This window comes from Papaver somniferum, chromosome 3 (genome assembly GCF_003573695.1).
Source record: "Papaver somniferum cultivar HN1 chromosome 3, ASM357369v1, whole genome shotgun sequence".
Taxonomy (NCBI): domain Eukaryota; kingdom Viridiplantae; phylum Streptophyta; class Magnoliopsida; order Ranunculales; family Papaveraceae; genus Papaver; species Papaver somniferum.
In genome coordinates, this window is record NC_039360.1 from 116,958,271 (window position 1) to 116,982,237 (window position 23,967).

The 23,967-nt window shown below is 36.1% G+C and overlaps 1 protein-coding gene and 1 long non-coding RNA gene across 2 annotated transcripts; both read left to right on the forward strand.

Moving 5' to 3' along the window:
• Positions 1 to 11,844: 11,844 nt before the first annotated feature.
• Positions 11,845 to 14,212, forward strand: LOC113357125. Its single transcript, XR_003363508.1, has 3 exons — positions 11,845 to 13,110; positions 13,234 to 13,316; positions 13,924 to 14,212. It is a non-coding gene; the product is annotated as an uncharacterized LOC113357125 (long non-coding RNA).
• A 5,005-nt stretch (positions 14,213 to 19,217) lies between these two features.
• Positions 19,218 to 21,745, forward strand: LOC113357126 (tubulin beta chain-like). Its single transcript, XM_026600416.1, has 3 exons — positions 19,218 to 19,731; positions 20,402 to 20,671; positions 20,783 to 21,745. Exons 1-3 carry the CDS (start codon positions 19,335 to 19,337, stop codon positions 21,463 to 21,465), a joined length of 1,350 nt encoding a protein of 449 aa, XP_026456201.1. The 5' UTR covers positions 19,218 to 19,334; the 3' UTR covers positions 21,466 to 21,745.
• Positions 21,746 to 23,967: the final 2,222 nt, after the last annotated feature.

Genomic DNA, 23,967 nt, shown 5'->3' on the forward strand with positions numbered 1-23,967 from the left:
CGGACTAGGATCATAGTACGGTAGTTGAGTATAAGACATCACATAATAACCCTCAAAGATTGAAGACTGAAGATCAAATGAAGAGATTTGCGAGAACTTCATTAACAAAGAGGTATGTGAAGACTGAACCATCCTATTTACTCACATCATGTACTCTTATGAGACTATGTCCTATAATTTTAGTAGATTTAATATCGCAAAGAAGAAATTCTGAGTCAATTTTGTCTTTTTAAATCTCTCGAAGTATGATTCAAGCAATGAATGTTCTTAGACCTTTAACAATCTTGGTTAAGAAAAATTTATTGTTCATAAACTATTTTTGTTTCAAGTTGATCATTTGGAAATTTTCCAAGCAATAATATTTATCATCTTTGGTCATTGAGAATGTTTCGAATTGTTTAAATAGAGTTTTCAGAACATTATGCCTTATGGAAACAATATAGGTACGCAAACCCAGTACGAATACTCTGTTGATATGAGTTTGAGAATGGGGGAGGTACCCATATCCATTATGCGTACACCTGAGATCTGAGTTTGCAAACTGGACAATGCATACTCCGCACATGTACCCGTGGAGTATGAGTTTGTGGATTGTCCATAGGTATGCATATCTACCCAGTTCTGATTTAAGCAGGTACTCATAAAATATTTTTATAAATATGTTTGGATTTGATGCAACTCTCATAGACACGTCCAAGACAACTTTGTTCACTAAAGCATTTTGTGTATGCACGAGTGTTAATAAAACCCATTATTCTTGTAGGTTCACTAGGCATACTTGCCAACAAGAACCTTTATTGTTCATGGTTCCAGAACCAAGGCGGACTTCTCACATGCTTATATGGATTCCTAATAGATTTTGATCTAAACTAAGAAAATGTTTTCTTGGATATCAAGTTGTGATAACTTGAATTCAAATCTACCTACATCCTTTAAAATCTATAAATATAGGGATTCATGCAACAATATTTCTTAATCCTTGACACTCTTGTGTCCAGTTGCTTGGTAGAGTCGTCCTTTATAATCTAGGTTTCCTCCGTAAAACATAATTAGGTTATGACCGTGAAGACTTCACTTATGAATTCGTGAAGACCGATCTAACTATATTTTATTTGATAGTTGATGTATCCGGATCTTGTTCTTATTGATCATCGAGGTTTTCATAATCTCATATCAGAAACGAGATAAATGGTAATCACGAAGTGCTATTCGTCTCAGACTTTGGATTTCTCAAGATAGATATCGAAACTCATTTTTTGATTTGTTTTGATTGTTCTTAAGAGGTGGTTAGTAATCCAGGCTTCTTAGATAACTGAGTGTAAGTATTCCAGATTTGTGAAGTTTGCTGGACTTTGTCTACTACAACAGATTTCCAAACCTATATTGAAAAATCAAAAGAAAAATCAAATAAGCTTATCTGTTAGAGGCAGATTGGTATCAAAAGTCTTCACTTAGATTGAAGCAACTCTTAGGATGTAAAGGACGTCAGCTAAGGCAAACAAGTGCATGGAATCTTGCGAGGTTCACTGGACGTAAGGAACACGAGTGAAGTTGAATTTCTTGGAGGATTAATTCGATCTCAACTACATTTCATTCGAAGTCTAACTGTAGGGTAGTGTCTGTAGCAGCTTAATACAGTGTGGTGTTCAAAGTTGGACGATGTGCCGGGGTTTTTCGGCAGGTGCAATTTTCCTAATTAATAATTTTTTTGTTGTCTTGTGTTTTTCCTTTTCCGCGTTATATTGGTTTAGCTTTATAATAGGAATAACACAAGTATAGTACGTAACTAATCCAGATAGTTTAAGTCATTATTAGTTGAAATGATAACAAGAATTTCTCTTGTTGAATTCGTATCCAGGAAGATAAATTGCAAGCTTCATGCTTGTTAGAATTCGGATCCTCTTAATTTGAGTACGACTAGATTGATCTTGGATATTGATTTTTGAGATAATTTAATAAATCTTCCACACAATCAGGTTCACGGACCTCTGGTCTAAACATATTGATTATGGAAAAGAAAAGAAAATACACTAGCTATATATAATCTTATTCAAGGGTCTTTGCTTTGGCCTACTTGTGATTGTATTAGGTTTTTTCCATAAAGATTGTTGGACGAAAAAGTTGGTGGTGTACTTGGTACCCTCTCCTTTTCACTTTTTACCTCTATTAACTCATTTCGGTTGAGAACATGCCTGGACTTATACAAAATAATGATCCACGTTGAACCCTCGGGTTTATACCTGTAGCGCCCCCAAAGCCAGCAGCTGACTAATCCAAGAGATTAACTAAATAAAGAGGCACTAAGAATCTAAATCATTTACTTAAGCATTCAATTAAGAAATCTGCTACAAAACTTAACCCGAAAACTATCCCCACTCTGAAACATATATACAAAAACTTCTCTCAAATGATACATATACAATAATGAGTTGATTTACAAATAGAATACAAACACAAAATAACATAGCGGAAGCTAACTAATTAAAATAACTAATTCTTCGAAGCTTTCATCGTCACATGCACATCTTGATCTGTCTCTGAAACTGAAAGTGGGAATGGGTGAGCACATCATCCCTAAAAGGGGTGCCCCGTAGGAATAACAACTAGCTTTCAAGTAAACATTAATAGGATTCAAAGACAATGCAGGTTTTTTCGAAAGTCGTTAATACAGGGAAAGACAGTAAAACACAAAGTAAAAACTTCTTCAAAGACATCCATAAATAACAATAAACATCCATGTATGAGATGTGTGTTGCCGCACATAAGGGAAGAGTAATATTGATGCCAATTCCACACCGAATAGGTAATACTGCGGTTTATCGCCCTAGCCATAGAATACTGGATATATAAAGGAAGAATAATATTACGGTGTATCGCCCTAGCCATAGAATACTGATATTGTGTCGGCACGCATCTCATACCACACAGAGAATACAAAGATATGCATGAATTTCATAACACCAAGATTGATTTGTAAAAAAATAATGAATACAAGAGAGTTTGTTATCGATTCCCATCTCTTTTGATGACAAGCCTCGCCTACCTCGAGATCCACGATCCACTGGTTCATCCTTTGATTCGATCGTTGTTAATAACTAACTGTTAATCACATAAGAACTCTAAGAATCTAGCCACAATGGCTCACACAAGAATCATACAAGTCTATCTAATGGTTCTAAGCTCATTTATGATTCACATTCTCTATCTTTAGCATACCTAAGGTTTACTAATTCAATTAGGTTGGTTCTATAGTCCATTAGCTAAGTCTATAAGAAATATGCAACTTTGTATAAGGAACCAAAAGATAATTCGAACCTTAAGGGGTCCAAAAATCAAACTAGGAAGACTAATCTTAAGCTCAAGTCTGCTAAACTCAGCCCATTAGCACAAGGCCTGGTCCACCTGAGTCTATTGACTGTCACTGAAAAAGCGGGGGTCTAACAACACCACCCAATATTTCGCTTAGCAATCTGTATGGACAAACTCGAATATACTTTTAAGAGAATCAACAAGACTCAATCAATTAAAAGTATATCAACGAGTTTATATCTCTCCCTTGATTTGATTTCCTCAAACAGAAACTGCGAGTACTAATCAAACACAAGGAATAACTTGGATGGTACCAAAGACCAATATCCAAGTGTCAATCAACAACTGTTAGATGAAAACCTGATTTAGATTCAAGCTAATATTTCTCAACTGTTAGATCGAAAACTTAGCTTGTTATACACAAATGAACTGCACGCTTCTAGGTTTGTTAACCGTACCCAAATGTATACATTGTTGGTTCAACAATAGTTAACCAAAAGGTTAGCCATATGAGCATTTCATATCAACCATGTTCTTCTTCACCATAACTAGTTCAAATGACTCAAACGAACTAGTTAGAGAGTTGTTCAATTGCAAGGAAATCTTATGTAACTACACAAGACACAATTGAAGCAAAGATGATTTGTTTCACTTGAATCGGTTCATGATCTTTGATAGCCACGGTTTTCAAACTGCATTCCTTAGTCTTTTTAAAGTTTAAGTTCAAAAATCATCTTCAGATATATAACGTTCTCAAGTTCGCAGACTAGGTTCGCGGACTTAAGACACCGGACAGAGTTTACAAACTCCAGCAGAAATTCTCGGGATGAGAACTTCGCTGGTTCGAGGACTGGGTTCGCGGACTTAGCTCACGCAAGTAGTTTGTCAACTCCAGCATAAATTCTCGGGTTTGAGAACTTCGGCAGTTCGAGGACTGAGTTCGCGGACTTGGCACTTTCCATTCTTCCGGATCTCTTGATCAACAAAGTTCGACTTTGGTTCAAGGAATAAGACTTAATCATAAATGTGTTTCCACAATAATGCTTATGTCCATCATTGGTTATATAATCTAAACTCTCATTCCAATCACTGAAACATTCTTAGAGGACGTTATACAGTTGTTACACTATTTCTCGTCAAAGCAATTTTCAAAGTGATTGAAACATATCATGACTTTCGTCACTAGGTAAAGATAAACTTGGTCGAAGTGAAAAGCTTACAAACACATATTTCGAGATATAGATAGGCGAGGTATACTCTGGCTCGAAATACCAAATATGTATAATCTAAGTCTATATATATAGCATACGAATTTTTGTCTCAAGAAGTAGGAGATAGAGTAGATAGACTTTTGAGTGACAGATAAGTTCAAGTCTTCACATACCTTTTTGTCGAGAAGTTCCACCAGTTCCTTGAGTAGTTCTTCTACTTGTATGATGAATCGCCATGAAGTCCTTGAGAAACTACACTTTATATCCTAGTCCGAGACTTAGCTATAATAAACTAGAAATCAAGACTTATAGATTTGATAACTAACATTGACAAAGTTCGACCGAGCAATGCTCTAACAATCTCCCCCTTTGTCAATTTTAGTGACAAAACTATCAATACATATGGAATACAAAAAAGGATAAAGAAACTTAAGTAGCTCCTATTCCACATGTCTAATCTTCAACATTCCTCGAAATCTTCGTCACTTCTAAGTACTCCAATGATCCCAAAGGTTGTAAGTTTAACATCACCGATGTTGAAGATCCGTAGTTATAACAATGAGAAAGCATCGGTCTCGATCATTGTTATACAGTGTCATAGTATTATTACACAGTGTCAAATTTCAATTGTATCACAACTTCAACAATAATACTATGGTGATATGTATCACTCCCCCTTAGTCAATACTCCATCTCACATGGAAACCACTCCCCCTTACATAATGATCCGAAGACCATATGTATTTGTACTGTGAACTACATATTAATTCTCCCCCTTTTTGTCAATAAAATTGGCAAAGGTACAAGAACGGGATCATAATGAAATTCCCGTAAGAGACATAGCATGACTAAAAAGAAAGAACACACATCATCTTATTTAGATGCAATCATATAGACGAATCTAATAGCATTCATCAAGGAGTTTAAAAATACAAGATAACCCCTCTAAAATTCCACAGCCGCACACCCCTCAAGATATGACCATTAAGCACAAGTTCAAAAGAACTCTCCCTCATTTGATGTCATTCCCGAAAGAACAACAAGAGCGACCTTAATTTCAAAAGAAAATAAGGATTTTATTGGACACCAAAAACCATAAGAATGATTTTTTATATCCAAAAACTTAATCAAATTAATCACAAGTAAAACCCGTGACTAATTTAATCGGTATACGCAATCAAATCAAACACAAAAAGTGATCAATTCAATTGTTTGTGCTCAATATAAGAAAACTCATGGAGACACAAAAATACTCAACTAGATTAATTACAAGAGAACCCATAATAAATCTACTTGGAATACACAACCAAACTAATTACGAAAGTAATCAATTTAATTGTCAATTGTTTTGCTCAACATAAGAAAACTTACGGAGCAATAACTAAATAACCAAACAAGATGATTAATTTAGTTCAAAATGCTCAACATAAAGTACCTTACGGAACAACCAACAAAGCTAATAAAAAATAATCAACTTGGTTGTATCTTGCTCAACATAAGACACATTGCGGAGCCTCACAGTATTACATAAAATATGGATCAGTGAAGATCAATACTGTGGAATACACAAGGATTCATTCTATCTTCAATCATTATTTGCATAACAATAATAATAGACATAATCCTTGAAAACAAAAGATTTTAACCTATCTTCCATCAACATAATTGACAATATAGGCTTAACTTTTGTATTTGTCAAAAGTCCATTCATCCTTTTACCAGTACGTGAATACCGAACACGAACGACTTTACTTTTGACAAAGTATGGGACCTTCAAGTTCACGGACGCAAACATACATATCCCATAACAAGTTGCATATAACAAATCATAAAGATTAATACTGCAAAACATCATCCTCCAAATATTTTTAGAATTTTATACAAAGAAAAAAAACTAAAAAACAAACACAAGAAGATGAAAAATAATAGCTATGTGTAGTTACAATCATTGCTATTCAAGCACTAGTTATTTTTCCAACTAAACCAAAAAGAAGACATACTAGACAACAATGTCTTTGAGAAATTCTTTATCATTCCCGAACTCCTTGTCGTCAACAACCATTGGAATATAAGGTTCGTGGAGGAAGGAGTCAATACCAACAAACCGTCTTGGCTGATGATGTCGACCCAGGGCTTTCTGAATTTCCAAAGATCTTAAAACACAATCCTTTATTTCGCTAGTCTCGTTTCTTACTTCCTTCAACTCATCAAGAACATCGGAAAACTTCTGAGAGTTAGAAGGGACAGCCCTTGGCTTTCTTGTATTTCTCCTTTTTCTTTTCAGGGAAGGAGTTACTGGAGATTTCTCTTTTTCCTTTATTGATGGCTTAACAATCATGTTAACATCTTTTCCATCCAAAGACATGATGCTTGGAGAACAGTTATAAACAACTGGTTTTTGTGAGTGGAATTCACAATCTCAACAAGCAGTCTTAAGATATAAAAGATATCAGAGAGGAAAAAGCAATGTAGGCTTCGCAACCTTTTACACAGGTTCGTGGACGCCCAATTCTAAACTCTATAAAGAGTAGAATTATCGATAATAACCCTTTACTTTATTTGATAGACAAGAAACACAAACCTAAGAAAAAAAAACTTTTTCTGAAGCCTGAGCAGTACACAATCTCATCTCTTTTGATCAGGTACATGAGACAAGATTTACCAAACAACACAATTAATTTGTGCTGTGGTGAACAACAATTTGTCCACCATTTTCCTCTTGAGAGGAATCCTCTGACTTTTGTCTATCATAACGATTTGACCATACCTTCTTCTCTAATGGTCTAATTTTGTCTTTGGAAACCAACTTCTTAGTCGAAGATAAAATCCTACATAGCTCAGCAGTCTTCTGGGCAAGTTTAATCTTCCTTGACAATCGATTTGCTCTTCGTTGAAGTTTGTTGTCGTGCCTCACTTGATGCTTGTACTTGTAACATCTTGATAATTCATGACCCTTCTAAGAACAAAACGAGCACGTCAAACTTGGATAGTATTCAGGCATCTGTGGTGTGAATGCAGCTAGACACATAGTGGATCCTGAAACATTAAAACCAACGTTTCCAAAGGATGGGTCAATTGATTCTTCCAGCTTGATTGTATTCTCCTCTTCACCGAAACCATCAAGGTTGATATATGTATTACTACAATTATCAAAATCAATGTTTTCACATAGAAGACCGACACTTGATTTCTTGTCTTCATCAGAATCATAGATCTCAGACATCTCATCAAGTGTTACAACAAGACCTTTGTTCCCAGTGTATTTTCTACGATTTGGGCACTCGTTTGCAAAATGACCAAAACCTTTACACTTAAAGCACTGTGGCATATCCTCGTCATCAGCCTCATCAGCATCCCTATTTTTAGGAGGGACGCGATTGTGAGGTTTATCTGACGACCTAGGTTTGTCTCTTGAAAACCGTTTACTTCTCTTCAATAGAAGATCCCTAAACTGTCTTGTGATCAAGGAGACTGATTTTTCAAGATCTTCATCCGAAAAATCATCCTCAGACTGATCATCCTCAGAGACATAAACACTTTTACTTTTATCAAGTAATTTAGTGTTCCTCTGTGCTTTAAAGGCAACATCCTTTCCGATTTTGAATGTATGCTCATGATCAAAGATCTTTAGCTTTCCAACCAATGTATTTCTGGAAAGATTATCAAGGTTATTCCCCTCAACGATAGCATGCTTCTTAGACTCGTATCTAGATGGCAGCGATCTGAGAATTTTCATCACAATATGTCCTTTTCAGGAATAGTCTTACCCAATGCAAACGATGCATTAACAATCTCAGACACTTTGTGATTAAACTCATCAAACGTATCTTCATCTGCCATACGAAGGTTCTCCCAATCGGAATTAAGGTTTTGAAGCCTAGCTTCCTTTTCACTGGAGTTACCTTCGAATACGGTTTCCAAGAAATCCCAAGCATCTTTAAACCGAGTGCAATTAGACACATGGTGCTGAAGATTTGGGGTAATGGCATGTATGATAGCATTCAAACCGTCGGAATTTTGCTTTGCAACATTTATCTCAGCAGGGGTGTATTCACCAATAGGTTTGGGAACGTTTACATCTCCAACTGCTACAACGGGAGCATCATAGCCATTAACAACATATACCCATGATTTAAAATCACGTGCTTGAAGAAAAGCTCACATAGAAATTTTCCACCATAAGAAATTAGAGCCATCGAAGACTGGTGGTACGTTAATAGAGATATCACCTCTGTCCATAGAGTCAGATCGCTACAAACACAGACTTGTAAGGTTTTAAACGTGTTTGCCTACACTGATACCAATTGAAAAAGCGGGGGTCTAACAACGCCACCCAATATTTCACTTAGCAGTCTGTATGGACAAACTCGAATATACTTTTAAGAGAATCAACAAGACTCAATCAATTAAAAGTATATCAACGAGTTTATATCTCTCTCTTGATTTGATTTCCTCAAACAGAAACTACGAGTACTAATCAAATACAAGGAATAACTTGGATGGTACCAAAGACCAATATCCAAGTGTCAATCAATATCAATCAACAACCGTTAGATGAAAACCTGATTTAGATTCAAGCTAATATTTCTCAATCGTTAGATCGAAAACTTAGCTTGTTATACACAAATGAACTGCACGCTTCTAGGTTTGTTAACCTTACCCAAACATGTACATTGTTGGTTCAACAATATTAACCAAAAGGTTAGCCATATGAGCATTTCATATCAACCATGTTCTTCTTCACCATAACTAATTCAAATGACTCAAACGAACTAGTTAGAGAGTTGTTCAATTGCAATGAAATATTATGTAACTACACAAGACACAATTGAAGCAAAGATGATTTGGCTCACTTGAATCGGTTCATGAACTTTTATAGCCACGTTTGCAAATTGCATTGTCTTTTTAAAGTTTAAGTTCAGAAATCATCTTCAGATATATAACCTTCTCAAGTTCGCAGACTAGGTTCGCGGACTTAAGACACCGGACAGAGTTTACAAACTCCAGCAGAAATTCTCGGGATGAGAACTTCGCCGGTTCGCGGACTTAGCTCACGCAAGTAGCTTGTCAACCCCAGCAGAAATTCTCGAGTTTGAGAACTTCGGCAGTTCGCAGACTGAGTTCGCGGACTTGGCACTTGCCATTCTTCCGGTTCTCTTGATCAACAAAGTTCGAAAACTTTGGTTCAATGAATATGACTTATACATAAATGTGTTTCCACAATAATGCTTATGTCCATCATTGGTTATGTAATCTAAACTCTCATTCTAATCATTGAAACATTCTTAGAGGACGTTATATAGTTGTTACACCATTTCTCGTCAAAGCAATTTTCAAAGTGATTGAAACATATCATGAATTCTGTCACTAGGTGAAGATAACCTTGGTCGAAGCGAAAATCTTACCAACACATATTTCGAGATATAGATAGGCGAGGTATACTCGACACGAAATACCAAATGTGTATAATCTAAGTCTATATATATAGCATGCGACTTTTTGTCTCAAGAAGTAGGAGATAAAGTAGATAGACTTTCGAGTGACAGATAAGTTCAAGTCTTCACATACCTTTTTGTCGAGAAGTTTCACCGGTTCCTTGAGTAGTTCTTCTACTTGTATGATGAATCGCCATGAAGTCCTTGAGATCAACTGCACTTTCTATCCTAGTCCGAGACTTAGATATAATACACTAGAAATCAAGACTTATAGTTTTGATCACTAACATTGACAAGCATGCTTGAGATGGAAACGCATGCGAGTTCGACCGAGCAATGCTCTAACAGTCACTAACAGTTAACGTCTGGTCAACAAAGTCATCTAACGGTCGATGTCAGTCCAAGGTCAAAGTCCAGGGTTAATGGTCAACGAGTTAACTCAGTCAAACAGGAATCGGTGAGTCAACAGATCCGACTCAGTCAGATTAACTGAGTCAGCTAAACAAAACTGAATCAGACTGAATAAGTTCAGTCAGATAGGCCAAGGGTTCTTCTCACACAGTTAAAGCTCTAACTTAACATTTCTAACTCAAGTTCAATCTTTAATCAAATTTTGCATCAATTCAATCAATCACATAACTATGTAAGTCATTTACAAACTACAAAATATAATTACCTTAATTTGCAATTGCAAGCTTTTACTAAACCCATTGCTATGATAGCATACAACCAACTCAGCATATACGTCTCACATTCGAATCACTTCTGCCATTCCATTAAAACAACAATAACAATTCACTTCCATTTTAAACTCAGACTCCTAACAACTTCCACTTGTGTTTAACCCATCATTCATCTTCATAGGCAACTTACCATCTCTAATTATCATTACCATTATGTTTTCAGAGTTCTGCAACTCACTAATTCATCACCAATCCCCTACTAACAGATTTCTAACCCCTTCCATGCATTCAACAACACAACATCAGTACAACATTACCACTACTACCTTGATCTAAATTGCTCATCTGGTCTCAACCCACGTAACTCTGCACATTCAACTTAACATAACACCACCAGCTCACTTCCTACATCTGCATACCAGACCAACAACAACAACTCAACTTAATCATTTTCAGCATCACCATCTTTATTCTCTGGACTTAACCAAAATAACACCACCTACCACCTCAGATCATACCACACACCACCACAAAGAGTTCAACCATTCCATGTACATCCATATCTTCACAATTGCAGCTAAGCAATGAAGTCCCTCAACCCAGTTCAGTTCAATACTACTAACCATAGTCTCAACTTCAATTCTCCCTGTATCACCACCATCAACATTACAACTCGATTCCTAATTACATTTCCACCAACAAAACACATTCATTCATGTAACTCAACACACATCTAAACCGCAACCCAAAACTTCAAGCCATAACTTCATAAACATCACCATTAGTTACAGAAACACCACTATTGAACTCGACTCCATCTGCAACAACAAGTCATCTCCAATTCTAAACACATTCCATTCTCAACCACTACCTGCACTGCCAAATAACTCCACAACATCCAAATCCATACCCTCATCAACCTCAGTTAAAATCACAATCAAACAAACTATGAAACCAAAACAATTCAACTCGAACTACTTCAAGTAAGATAAATTATCTCAAAGACAGTTCCACTCAAGCAATTTAATTCACTTCAGCAACCCATCAATCTTCATCACCAATTGTTCTTGACCAAACCTTAATTCCATTGGGATAATTGGAGTTTAGTATTCAGGTTTAGACCAACACTAGCCTTTGGTCTAACATTTGTCCAACGTTAGGGCTTGGTACCTGGACCAGACGTTGACCGGGTTTGACTGTTTATGACCAGATTTTAATAAATTTGTAAAATAAAAATGTTATAAAAATAATGAGATTACAAGAGTACCCTTGAAGTGAAGTGGGCTTATACTCTATAACCCTAGAACACGACATTATCACTCCCAATTCTTCTCTTCTTCTTTTCCCTACTCTCTGCTGCAGCTACAAATTGATATTGAGGAAGAAGTTTTTCTAGGCTATTACAAGATGTTTGTTGGTCTCACTGCTATGAAGATGGTTGTATTCGTTCGAGAATAAATCAACACTGTTTGAATCAGTACCCCTTCATAACCGAATCAAATCAGTTAACACCACCACTGACATCAATCTAATCGACCAAAGAACCCTAATTTCAATTACATCCACAAATCCCCATCACCATCGTTGCTACTTTCGATTTAGTGAATAACTCTGCCTACACACTTATTCAACAATTGAGATTTATCACAAGTAGCAACACCATCTCAAATCACTCAAATTAGTAATTCATTAAATCCATTTCCTGCTCACGGACCATCAAATTCCCAGTTTCTTTTCCATTCACTAAATCGAACACAACCTGTGTCTTAGTATCACCAACTCCTTCTCTTCTGCAACCTCAGTACCAACACAGATTTAAAACTTCCAAAACACATATCTCCAAGCTTGAATTTTTTTCTCCTAATCCTCCTATGAGATTCTCACAAAAAACCCAAAAGTGGAATCACATAAACCTGCGGTCTCTTGAGCCCAATTATTCTACCACAGACCTAAAACCACATCAAACAAACCCTAATTTCTGATTGATTTGCTTAAAAATCTAAAATTAAATCCTTCATAACCATCCATACTTTAATTAAGAAACAAACCCATCAAAAATTGATCAAGTTCACATCAATTTCGTATTTAAGCATCAACCAATTGAAACCCTAATTTAACTTGCCATTTTCCTATTTTTCATGATTCGCAGCAACAACATCTCCTTCGTAATTCACAGAGAATAACTTCATTTTCATCTACTCAGCTTCACAGAGAAACTTGAAGTTTTCCATGGGTGTTGGCTAGAATTGGTTTTGAGTTCGAATCATCTACTGCGAGAAACTGAGAAGAAGATTTGAGAAACTGAAGATTTGATGTCTTTTTTACATAGGGGTGCAAAAAAAGAGCTATCAATCATCTATGGCATTCATCTACTATATTCTCTGAAGTTGGAAAGGGTGTTACTGCCATTAATCTACGACAATCGAAGATAGGCTTGTTGATTTTGGTTTGGAGGAGAAGGAGAAGGAGAAGGTAAAAAGAATTCAGGTTAACATAGGAATGGTTACTCTGTAAATAATAGTAGGGTGAAGGGTATAATTGTAATCTCATTTAATAATTTTAATTCAATATAAAGTTTTATTAATTTCTTGACAGAAGTCAACACTTAGCGGAGTCAACTCCGGTCAACGTCTGGTCCAGGTACCAAGCCCTAACGTTGGAAAAATGTTAGACCAAAGGTTAGTGTTGATCTAAACCTGAGTATTGAACTCCAATCATCCCAATTCCATTCCTAAATCTAAACTTCTCTGATTCGAACACAAACAACAATCTTTGCATCAACAAAACCCACCTCTAGTCATCCTCCTAGAACAACAATTTCATCTTTTGAACCTTCCCCGAGTTTCCTTTATGAAACCCTAACTCTCTGATTCACTCCTCCAACAACCCCACAGCTTCCATCAAACACCAATTAAGAAAAAACCCAACTCTAACTTCTTCTTATTCATCCGTAATTGAATTCTCGAATTCAATTATAGAAACCCTAATTCTTCAATTTGGGGAAGAACAAAACACAACCCCAATTCACCGATTCATCACTGAATCTACTTCAAAACCTTAATTAAACATTTACCCATTGTTCTTCATCCAACTGTAGTTCCATATTTCATCTTCTAAATCTTCAGATTAAAACTGAATCTAAGAATCCTAATTCCGACTCTCTGATTCACTTTTCCGTCAATTCTGAATCATATATTCTAACCAACTCCACCAGTAATAGTCGTTACTTGATTTGTATCATCTTCATCACTAACCCTCTTAATTTAATTCTCACATCTTTCTCAGAATCAGCAGCCGTGAAGAACAGGGGAAAGAAAGAAAGAAAGAGAAGAAGAAGAAAGAGAAAGAAGAAAAGAGAAGTGAGTTTCTCTTCGACACGTGTAGAAGATAAGGCAGATGAGATTTACTAAGGCACCCAAGAAACAGATAAGGGCAGCCTAAGCGGTTTGTCTATGATAACTTTATCCTTCATACTAAGCCAGTGATATCTTCATCCTCAGGTATCCGATTGACACGTTCGAGTATACTATCGCGCATAACTTTTCGAGATCTATCAGGTGATACTAGCTTCGTATCTAGATCGTTTTTAGATTAATTCTTATTAATTAAAATCTACGTTAACTAATCGAGTTATTATCGGCTAAAACGTCTCTTGACTGGTCTAATAGCGTTGACGAGCTTGAGGGTCCTTACAATACCTATCAAATAAGTACCTCCAAACGTTTTTAGTAAAACAATGGGAAATCAAATATGATCCTCCGATTCAAGCTCCTTATCATCCAACATGCGATTTAAGTTAGTGAGTTTGCCTCTTTTGTCTTACCAAGTTGTCCATTATAGGAATATCATTATAAATAACACACCATGTGAAGAATTATGCGTTTGGAGGAAATCCTTCAACCCAATTGATTGATGAGAAAAAATTAACTTACATTCTTCTTCAATAATATGGTTATAACATTTCTTCACCTTGAAAGATCTATTTTCAGTAAAAGAACATTCAAGTGCGTATATTTTTCCATCAAAATTTGATATCTTTCCTGTCTCATTCAAGAAATCATTTACTTCTTGTTGTTCTAGTAATAAATGGGTTCTTTTAAGATGTAAATCTCAATTGAAATTCACAACCATACTTTCTCTGTGTACCTTGTTTAGAACTATATAGAATGCATCATGATACAGATCTTTAAGAGAAATATTACCTGATCAGTTGCCATGCCATAACTTAATTAAGGATACATCTTATGAAAGTAGAATTTTTTCACAAGTTATGATGCTTTTAGTATTCTCTTTAAAACACCCCTTCTTGTTATTTTTTATCTACAACTGAAAAGAAATCTTCATCATGACGGCCACTTTTTTGTTGCACAAGTCTTCTCTATTGAACATCAATTGCATATCTCCATGACCATTTAACTAGTAACACTTGATTAGTATCTTTATGATTTCTCATATACGGTCTGCCTTTCTCTTTAGGCTACATGTTATGTTTCGGGAAATTTTATTTCTTTCAGATGACGAACCCTATAAAAAATTTCTTAAAATTCTCACCATTTTACTTCAACAACAACAGGTATACTGGAGACACTGATATAAAGTAAATAATTAAACTTGCTAATGTACTTTTAAGAAGTACAACTCCACCATATTTGGATAAAAATTTCACTCTTCTCAAATTTTCTGAAGAAATAAATTCTTTAATGAGTGAATCCCAAATTTTTCACGACTTCATCCCAAATTTTAACTGATCTAGATGATGCTCCAGTTGGTAATTCCAAGTATCTCGCTAAAAATTTCTCCCGCTTGACAATCAAAAATGGAAGCTAAATGAACTACTTCTTCATATGCATTTATCCCAATGAGAGAACTTTTTTGAAAGTTGATTTTAAGACCTGTAAATGCTTCAAAAGTTTGCATTATAATCTTTAAATTTGGTGTTATATTTTGGAATGGCTTAAAATTCAACCTAAACTAGGCAATCTTACGACCCCTACCTTGCATATTTATTATCACTCACCCAATGTGATCAAGTATTTGAGAATGCTAAAATATCATTGCATACTTAGCTCACACCTTATCATTTAGACATTTCACCACTGTGTATGCACTAATAGATTGTGAATTATGTCACACATTAATCACCAACTTATATAATGGACCGCTACTCTCGAAATCTTTTAAAAATATCACAACATTCAAACAAATATAATAATAGTAAATCAAGTTGAAAAGCCAAAACTTGAAGTGTTGGGAATGACATGGAGAAAATAATAATGCATGCGTTGTTATGTTTTTCCTCATTGAACCCTAAGAGTAAAAATAGTCAATTTATATTTCACTGTTCATCAGTAGCTATCAAACACATTACTATATCCAATTTACTTGGCATTGTGTCTGCCATAACCATATTGATCTCAATACTAATACCAACTTGAATGTTGGTCAAATAGGTTTTAGATTTTTTTCCCCCTTAGCTGGACCATAATGAATATGGAGAGCTGATTGTTGCCTGTTGGAACAACGTGTCTCTAGGTATTCTGCTTTCAAAATTTCTAGGAATTTAAAGGATATTAAAGTTAAGGAGAGTTTGGAGTAAACTTGTCTATATATCAAAAATAAACCATCAAAAATATAAGAAAAACTTGAATGGATAACTGGAATATTTGGAACTGATAGAGGTAAGTCAATAAGGAAGCTAAACTTGATATCTTACACTGGTATGATATTCAGGAAAAGTTCTTCAAAACTAAAAGTAGAAACCATAGTATCATATTACAGAAAAAGTAATTTGGCATCTTACCGACAAAGAATTTCGCTGTCAAATCTTTATACGAAAAAAAGATGGACAACAATTATAAAAATGAAGCTCAAAATATAATTTGGAATTTAGTTTGGAAACTGAATTCTATCCCTTCAATCCATATGTTCTTTTGAAAGTGTGCTCATAGAATCCTCCCCACTAATGCCAAAACTGTTACTATTTTGAAATACATATACCCTATATGAAAATCTTTCAGGTCATGCATAAAGAAATTATATCTCCAATATGCTTATGCATCGTCCTTTTGATATGTTTGCTTGGAATATGTTTTTTGGAGTACCATTTACAAGTTCCATGACTGACTGAACTCCTGGTTACATCTCAGAAAGTTGGGCTCTAATCTATGTTATATCCTATTGGTTTATATGGAAATCTAGACGTGACAACATTTTCAGGCAAATCACTCATAATGCTACAAAATACTTGTAGTAGAATAAAAGAACACCTTTGCTCCTATAACAAAGTCATTCCCAACCAGTGCTACATTCTTTATAATCTTTATATCAATAAGAAAGACATAGTGGTTACTGACAAACTATATGCTGCCGAAAAGAAGAAGTTTGGCATAAAAATAAGCATATGCATTATGTAGATTATCGTCGATCTTTCCATCAAAGCTAATATTGGTCTAATTACTTTGTCTTTCTTGGGGAATGCATTGGAGGAAGGGGATATCTAGCTTGCAGATACAATATTGATGGAACAAAGGAATGAAATGATATATTTTTTAAATAAGCCGAAGAACTGCAGAAAGAAAATGTGTATTTTGAAGCTGAGGATATTACAAATTCTCAATTATGTCAGAGAAGAATACGAAAAAAAAGTTCATGAAAGGTTTTCTCGAAATTTTATAGGAATATTTAGGGCTGGACACGCTACGGTTCTTAGCCTAGCTCAGTACTTGTACCTCCCTATGGTCGGTACCTGTACTTGTGTACCTATACCTGTGAAGTACGGGACGGAGCGAGACCTGTACCTGTTTAATTCGATACAGAAGGGGACGAGACCTATTCTACCCATAACAAGATGAATCTTTATCTTCAGTCTGCTTATGAAGATGAATCTCCAAATTCCAAACCCAATTTCAAGATTGAACTCAATTTTTTAGAGTTTGGGGTACTTGCAAGTTTCATTACAGGAATCCATCATTGTTGCTGCGTCATTTCTCATCGTGAAACCAAGATCAGTTCCAATTACGGATTGCAATGGAGACCCAACAATCCCCAAAACCCCCAATTCAGAAGCACTCCAGCCATCTTCAATGACTAATCCCGCCACATCCACAAATAAGAATTCAACCATCCACACCATACCCACTGTAAACATTTGCATCTCCTCTAATCCAAGTACTTCCATTGAAATCCAATCTCAATCAATTACCTAAAATACCCAATTTCAATTGTTGCGCTGTAGATTCTAATTGAATGTGAACCTGACCTTCTTTTGTACATAGATACCCCCAATTGCATTCCATTGATAAATCTCAAAAATTCCAATGGTGTTGATTTTAATCATTTCTCAATTCACCACTTACCAGCAACAATTGTTCCACCATGAACCTATCGATAATCAGTTGATTCGAAGCTTCTTATTCTCCTCTAATACAAATAATCGATCCTTAAATGATTTTCCTGTCACCTATTGTTTCAACTTCACTTTGAATTTAGAAGATAAAGATAATTTCATTTGAATCCCTTCCAGGTCGAGTGATAATGAGAAAAGGCTAAATATAATAGTTCGGTACCATGGGAAGGGAATAGCCTAGGACCGTTACTTGTACCTATTCTTGGCTCGGTTCCGGTTTTTGATACTTGTACCTATCCCATCTAACCTCGGTTCCGGTACGGTTCCGGAACGATTCCACGGAACGGGACGGGACGATTCTTGTACAACCCTAAGAATATTAGTCAAATTGCTCACGAATGCATAAATGAGATTTCTTTTGTTTTAGAAAACTAAATATAATCCATAGACAATATAGCAGACCTGCACTCCAACTAGCATTAGTATATAATAAGTCTATTAATCATGAGACGTTCCACGAAAAGCCAAGTTTAGATCTCTCATTCAGTAACTTCGACAGGAACTGGCAGTAGAAATAGTGTAGTATGGTCGTAAAGTTTTCTTCCTTTCATTTTCTAATATTAGTTTTTAAAATATAGGTATTATGACATTTTCAGTTCTGCCCTAAAAATCAAATTGAAAAAATAGTAATAATTTTTTTACTAGAATCAGAGGTAGTAAAAGAAAAAAAAATCATTGAATCTCCTGAAAGAGAGGGTGTATCATTTTCTAGGATGTATCATTTTTATCAAGCCAGTAAAATAACAATGTCAAGTTCCGACGAGACATCGGTGTGACTACTATGTGGTCTGACCGTCAGATAGACGGTCCAAAGAGTCCAAATGTAAATGTGTGTAGGACCGCCCGCTCTATCATTGCACCTCCTTTGCATACGTAGACACACATGGCCCAGCAAAATGACCACAATCTTACCTCCCACGATCTAAATCCGGCATTGCCGTTCTATTATTACCGAGTTTCCCTCTCTTTCTCACCCCCTCTAAAACATGTTCAGTTATAGTCCTCCTCAAATACATATCCTCCACAAATTATTACGGTCAGATAATCTTTAAGCGTAGGATCTCAAGAAACATCAAACGTCAATAACACGATAATGACTATATCAACATCAGGAGTAAAATAGCAGTTTGTCCTATATATTTCCCTCCTTCCTGGTTTTCCGAACTTACTCACTCACTCATCAACCCTCGCATAGACAGGTTTTCGATCTTCTTTCTCAAACCCCTCCACGAAAAAAAAAAAAAAAAAAAAAAAAAACGAAACCCTAAAGAGAAAGAAGAGAAGATCGAAAATGCGAGAAATCCTTCACATCCAAGGAGGTCAATGTGGTAACCAAATCGGAGCAAAGTTTTGGGAAGTAATATGTGATGAACATGGTATAGATCCAACAGGAAGATACAAAGGAGATACATCAGATCTTCAATTGGAAAGGATTAATGTATATTACAATGAAGCATCAGGTGGAAGATATGTACCTAGAGCCGTACTTATGGATCTTGAACCAGGTACTATGGATAGTATCAGATCTGGTCAATATGGTCAAATCTTTCGTCCTGATAACTTTGTTTTTGGTCAATCTGGTGCTGGTAACAACTGGGCTAAAGGTCATTACACTGAAGGAGCTGAGTTGATTGATTCTGTTCTTGACGTTGTTAGAAAAGAAGCCGAAAATTGTGATTGTCTTCAAGGTTTGTTTTCTTTTCATTTGTTATTTGAATCTTCATTTTCATTTGGATCTTGTGATTTGAAACAGATTTATGTTGTTTTCTGCAGTTTTAGGGTTTCTGTTATTTGATTTTTAGATGAATATAAGATTGTTTAATGTATTTAGATTTGAGAATTTGTGTATCCGACTGTGTTTGATTGTATAGATATTACCATGAAGATGATATTTGGTAAATCATGATTTGATTGAGACTGTACCTGCATTTTGAGATTAGGAGTGCTCATTTTGTACATTAATATGTTAAGTTAATGGTTCCGTGTTGATGTTGAAATTTGAAAATCAATGTGTGTCTGAAGGGGAAGGGGGGGATACTTTGAAATTGTTCCTGAGATTTGTGATACATGATTAAGGGATAAATTTCGTTTTAGTTGGTTTTGAGTTCGTAATTGGTAGTTGTTAGGTTAATTGAACTACTGCACCCCTTTTTTATTTTCTAGTCCTTTGCCCTGTCATTGAGCAATACTTTAGTATGATATACTATGTTTATTGTCAACTCGAATATGAAGATTTTATTTTGTAGTTTGTACGTAACGAATGAAGTGTTTCTGATGCATAGATTCTAGAACCAATGGGTAACATAATTCTTGATCACAAGAAGTTTATTCTTATTGATTTGTTGTAATTTTCCTCAGGTTTTCAGGTATGCCACTCTCTAGGAGGTGGTACTGGTTCTGGTATGGGAACCCTCTTGATCTCCAAAATTAGAGAGGAATATCCAGATAGGATGATGCTTACATTCTCAGTCTTCCCATCACCAAAGGTCTCAGACACTGTTGTGGAACCCTACAATGCCACTCTCTCTGTTCATCAGTTGGTGGAGAATGCAGATGAATGCATGGTGCTCGACAATGAAGCTCTCTATGACATTTGCTTCAGAACCCTAAAGCTCAGCACCCCAAGCTGTAAGTTTTGTTAAGTTAAGATAAATGTTTCTAGCTAGAAGTTTCAAGACGGGAAATGTCAAAAGTTTAGCTTAATTTTTTTTAACAAGGTTTGGTGTTTTTGTTTTGCAGTTGGTGATTTGAATCACTTGATTTCTGCAACCATGAGTGGTGTGACTTGCTGTCTGAGGTTCCCTGGGCAGCTGAACTCAGATTTGCGTAAGCTGGCAGTGAATCTCATTCCCTTCCCTCGTCTTCACTTCTTCATGGTGGGATTTGCCCCACTCACATCCCGTGGTTCCCAGCAATACATCTCTCTCACCGTTCCCGAGTTGACTCAGCAGATGTGGGACACCAAGAACATGATGTGTGCAGCAGACCCACGACACGGCAGATACCTCACTGCCTCAGCCATGTTCAGAGGAAAGATGAGCACCAAGGAGGTTGACGAGCAGATGATCAATGTCCAGAACAAGAACTCCTCGTACTTTGTTGAATGGATCCCCAATAATGTGAAATCTAGTGTCTGTGATATCCCTCCTACTGGGTTAAAGATGGCGTCTACATTTATTGGAAACTCAACATCCATTCAGGAGATGTTTAGGAGAGTAAGTGAGCAGTTCACAGCCATGTTTAGGCGTAAGGCTTTCTTGCATTGGTACACTGGTGAAGGAATGGACGAGATGGAGTTCACTGAAGCAGAGAGCAACATGAACGATTTGGTATCTGAGTACCAGCAGTACCAGGATGCCACTGCCGAGGAAGATGAGGAAGGTGAATATGAAGATGATGTTGAAGGAGAATATGAGAACTGAGTGCAGCCCTGATTCTAGGAGCGGCCACAATTGGAAGAACCAGCGAGGGTTTTATTTGGATGATGAGAGTGAGTCTTATTTTCTCCTTTTTTTCCCGCTTATCTACCTACTACAGTAGTACTCTTTTATCATGTCTGTGGCGCATTATTAATGTTTTTCCTTTTTCATTCTTAAACCCGTCTCCCTGCGGTTGTATCCTTCTGTTGATCTTAAGAAAACATTGTTGTTGTGTGTTTAAATACTTGGATGTTTAAGTCTATGTTTTTGTTTTCACTGGTCATGTCTTTACTGTTTTATTTGAGCTTGAAAATGCTGATCAAATGTATAAAGAGGTTCTGGGTAGCAAAGATACAACAAGGTATTATGCTGTTGGAAAAAAAATAAGATTGAGAATGATAATGTTTGTATAATGGAGAAGAAAATTGTAGGTCCGAAGTGGCTTTGTAAAAGCGCTTTTTGCTGAATATTTTTCTTCAGAACTTGCTCATGCAGCTACTATGACTGCTAACGATAAGGTCCTTTAAGTCCTTTAAATTTTTCAATCAAAATGCCAGGTTTGGTTTTGCGCTTGTTTTTAGTGTACATGGCGTTTTCTTTGGTCACGCATGAACCAATTTCATGATGATCCACCGGCTATGTTAACTGCATTACTTCATTGTTTGCAGTGGTCAGTGGATGGAATCACTCTAAAACTGCATAAATGAAAGTTCAAAGTAGGAAACATGTGACAATGCCGGCACACTAATTTCTCAAACCAGAAGAGATTTAACCTTGACCTACGAGATACATGTGGGTGGGGATGGGGGTGAGAGGTGTTACAGCATAAACTCTCCCGTTTTAACGAGATTCTTTTTTAATAAACCGTTGCCCAAACTTGAAACCGCCAAATTGAAACCGTTACCTAATTTGAAATTTGGAATAAATCTGAGCCGTTAGATCTTCTAACTCTAAAACTCGGTCGTTGGATCTCACAAATTCCCATTTTTCCTTTTCCGTGTGAACTATTGATGATACTCATTGGGAGGGGCGGAGCCAGAATTTAGGCCAAGGGGAAGCACAAATATTTTTTAGTTGGTGCAACCGAGGAAAATTGGGCCCAGATCTTAAAATTTAGTAATATTTAGGATTGGGAGTCAGTTGGGGTGGGTGTGTAACTGCACACCTTTGCTTTTAACTGGTTCCGGCACTGTTCATTGGATCCTCGACTTCCAAAGTTTTCATGTGATCAAGGGCCAAGGCCGTTGAGATGAGAAAGCATTTCGGTGTAATATGTTGTATATTATAATGAGTTTTATTTAATTTTTTTTTCAAGAACTTGAATCGAAAATTTATATGAAATCAAACTTCCCAAAAAATTTCTTTCTTCTTTTAGGGTTCTTAGAAAATGATGAGACGATGAACATATATTAAATCCCATTTTCAACCAAAATTTTCTTCTTAAGCTTCAATTAATGCTTTTTTTGCAAAGATGCTCAATTCTTTATTTATTTTTCTAATACGAATCCTGATTCGCTTTCCCAAAGAGGTTTTCTTTTGAAACTCGCTTTCCCAGAGAGGTTTTTTTTGTAGTTAGTGTTTCAATTGGACAACTTTAACCAACACTAATTGAATTGAGAATTGAAGAATTAGTCTGCTTCAACCGCACAAGTAATTGTACTGATTTATGACCATGTTATCTTTTTTTTTTGTATTGATTCTCCAACTAATTCATGAAGTAAATTTATTAATGTTGATTGATTCTCTATGGTAATTGAACTATTTTTTTTTTGGCAATTTCGATTATGTGAATAGCAAAATGAGATTACGGAAAGTAGGAAATATGATGTTACAGTTGAATTGTATGCAACTGTGTAATTGAGTTGTAGCTAAGCTAAAAGTTGTGATATAGTCTAACCTTGATAAATGAATACTCGATAAACAAATAACCTCTTCAAATGAATATTTTTCTTCGGTTTCGACTTGGGAAAAGGTGCTAAATGAATAAACTCGCTAAATGCATTAATGAATAAAAAAATTTGAGTCCTTAAAGGCCCTATAAAAGTGTTTGTGGGTAAAAAATATTTCTGCTGGTTTTGGTAAATTTGGGTGTGTGGATGAGAAACAAATCTAAACCTAAAACAAATGCACTGCACGGGAGTACTTTAGATTCGAGAGATCAATCTGTACAATCCTGGCCTAAAGCAAATGCACTGCACGGGAGTACTTTAGATTCGAGAGTACTTTATGACCATTTGGCGTAGTTTGCCTCTTTTAACACTGTGGCAAGTTTGGAGCAACCTGATTGGTTAATATAAGAGAGGCCGGCCAAGCATGGGCGTGGCCACGCTTCTGGTATGTGTGTGGCGGATTTAAAGCGACCTGATTGGTCGATGGGAAATATGGTCGGCAAGTATCGGCCCAACCAGCGTGTGGCGGGTTTAAGGCGACCTGATTGGTCGAAGGCAAATAGGGCCGGTTGGGTAACATGGGGCGTGCCTAAAACATGGCCATACCTCCCTTTGC

Bases quoted from the DNA above. Each gene is read 5' to 3' on its own strand.
- LOC113357126 (XM_026600416.1), top strand. From the start codon at position 19,335: ATGCGAGAAATCCTTCACATCCAAGGAGGTCAATGTGGTAACCAAATC. The intron at 19,732-20,401 runs GTTTGTTTTCTT...AATTTTCCTCAG, and splicing joins AAATTGTGATTGTCTTCAAG to GTTTTCAGGTATGCCACTCT. The intron at 20,672-20,782 runs GTAAGTTTTGTT...TTTGTTTTGCAG, and splicing joins AAAGCTCAGCACCCCAAGCT to TTGGTGATTTGAATCACTTG.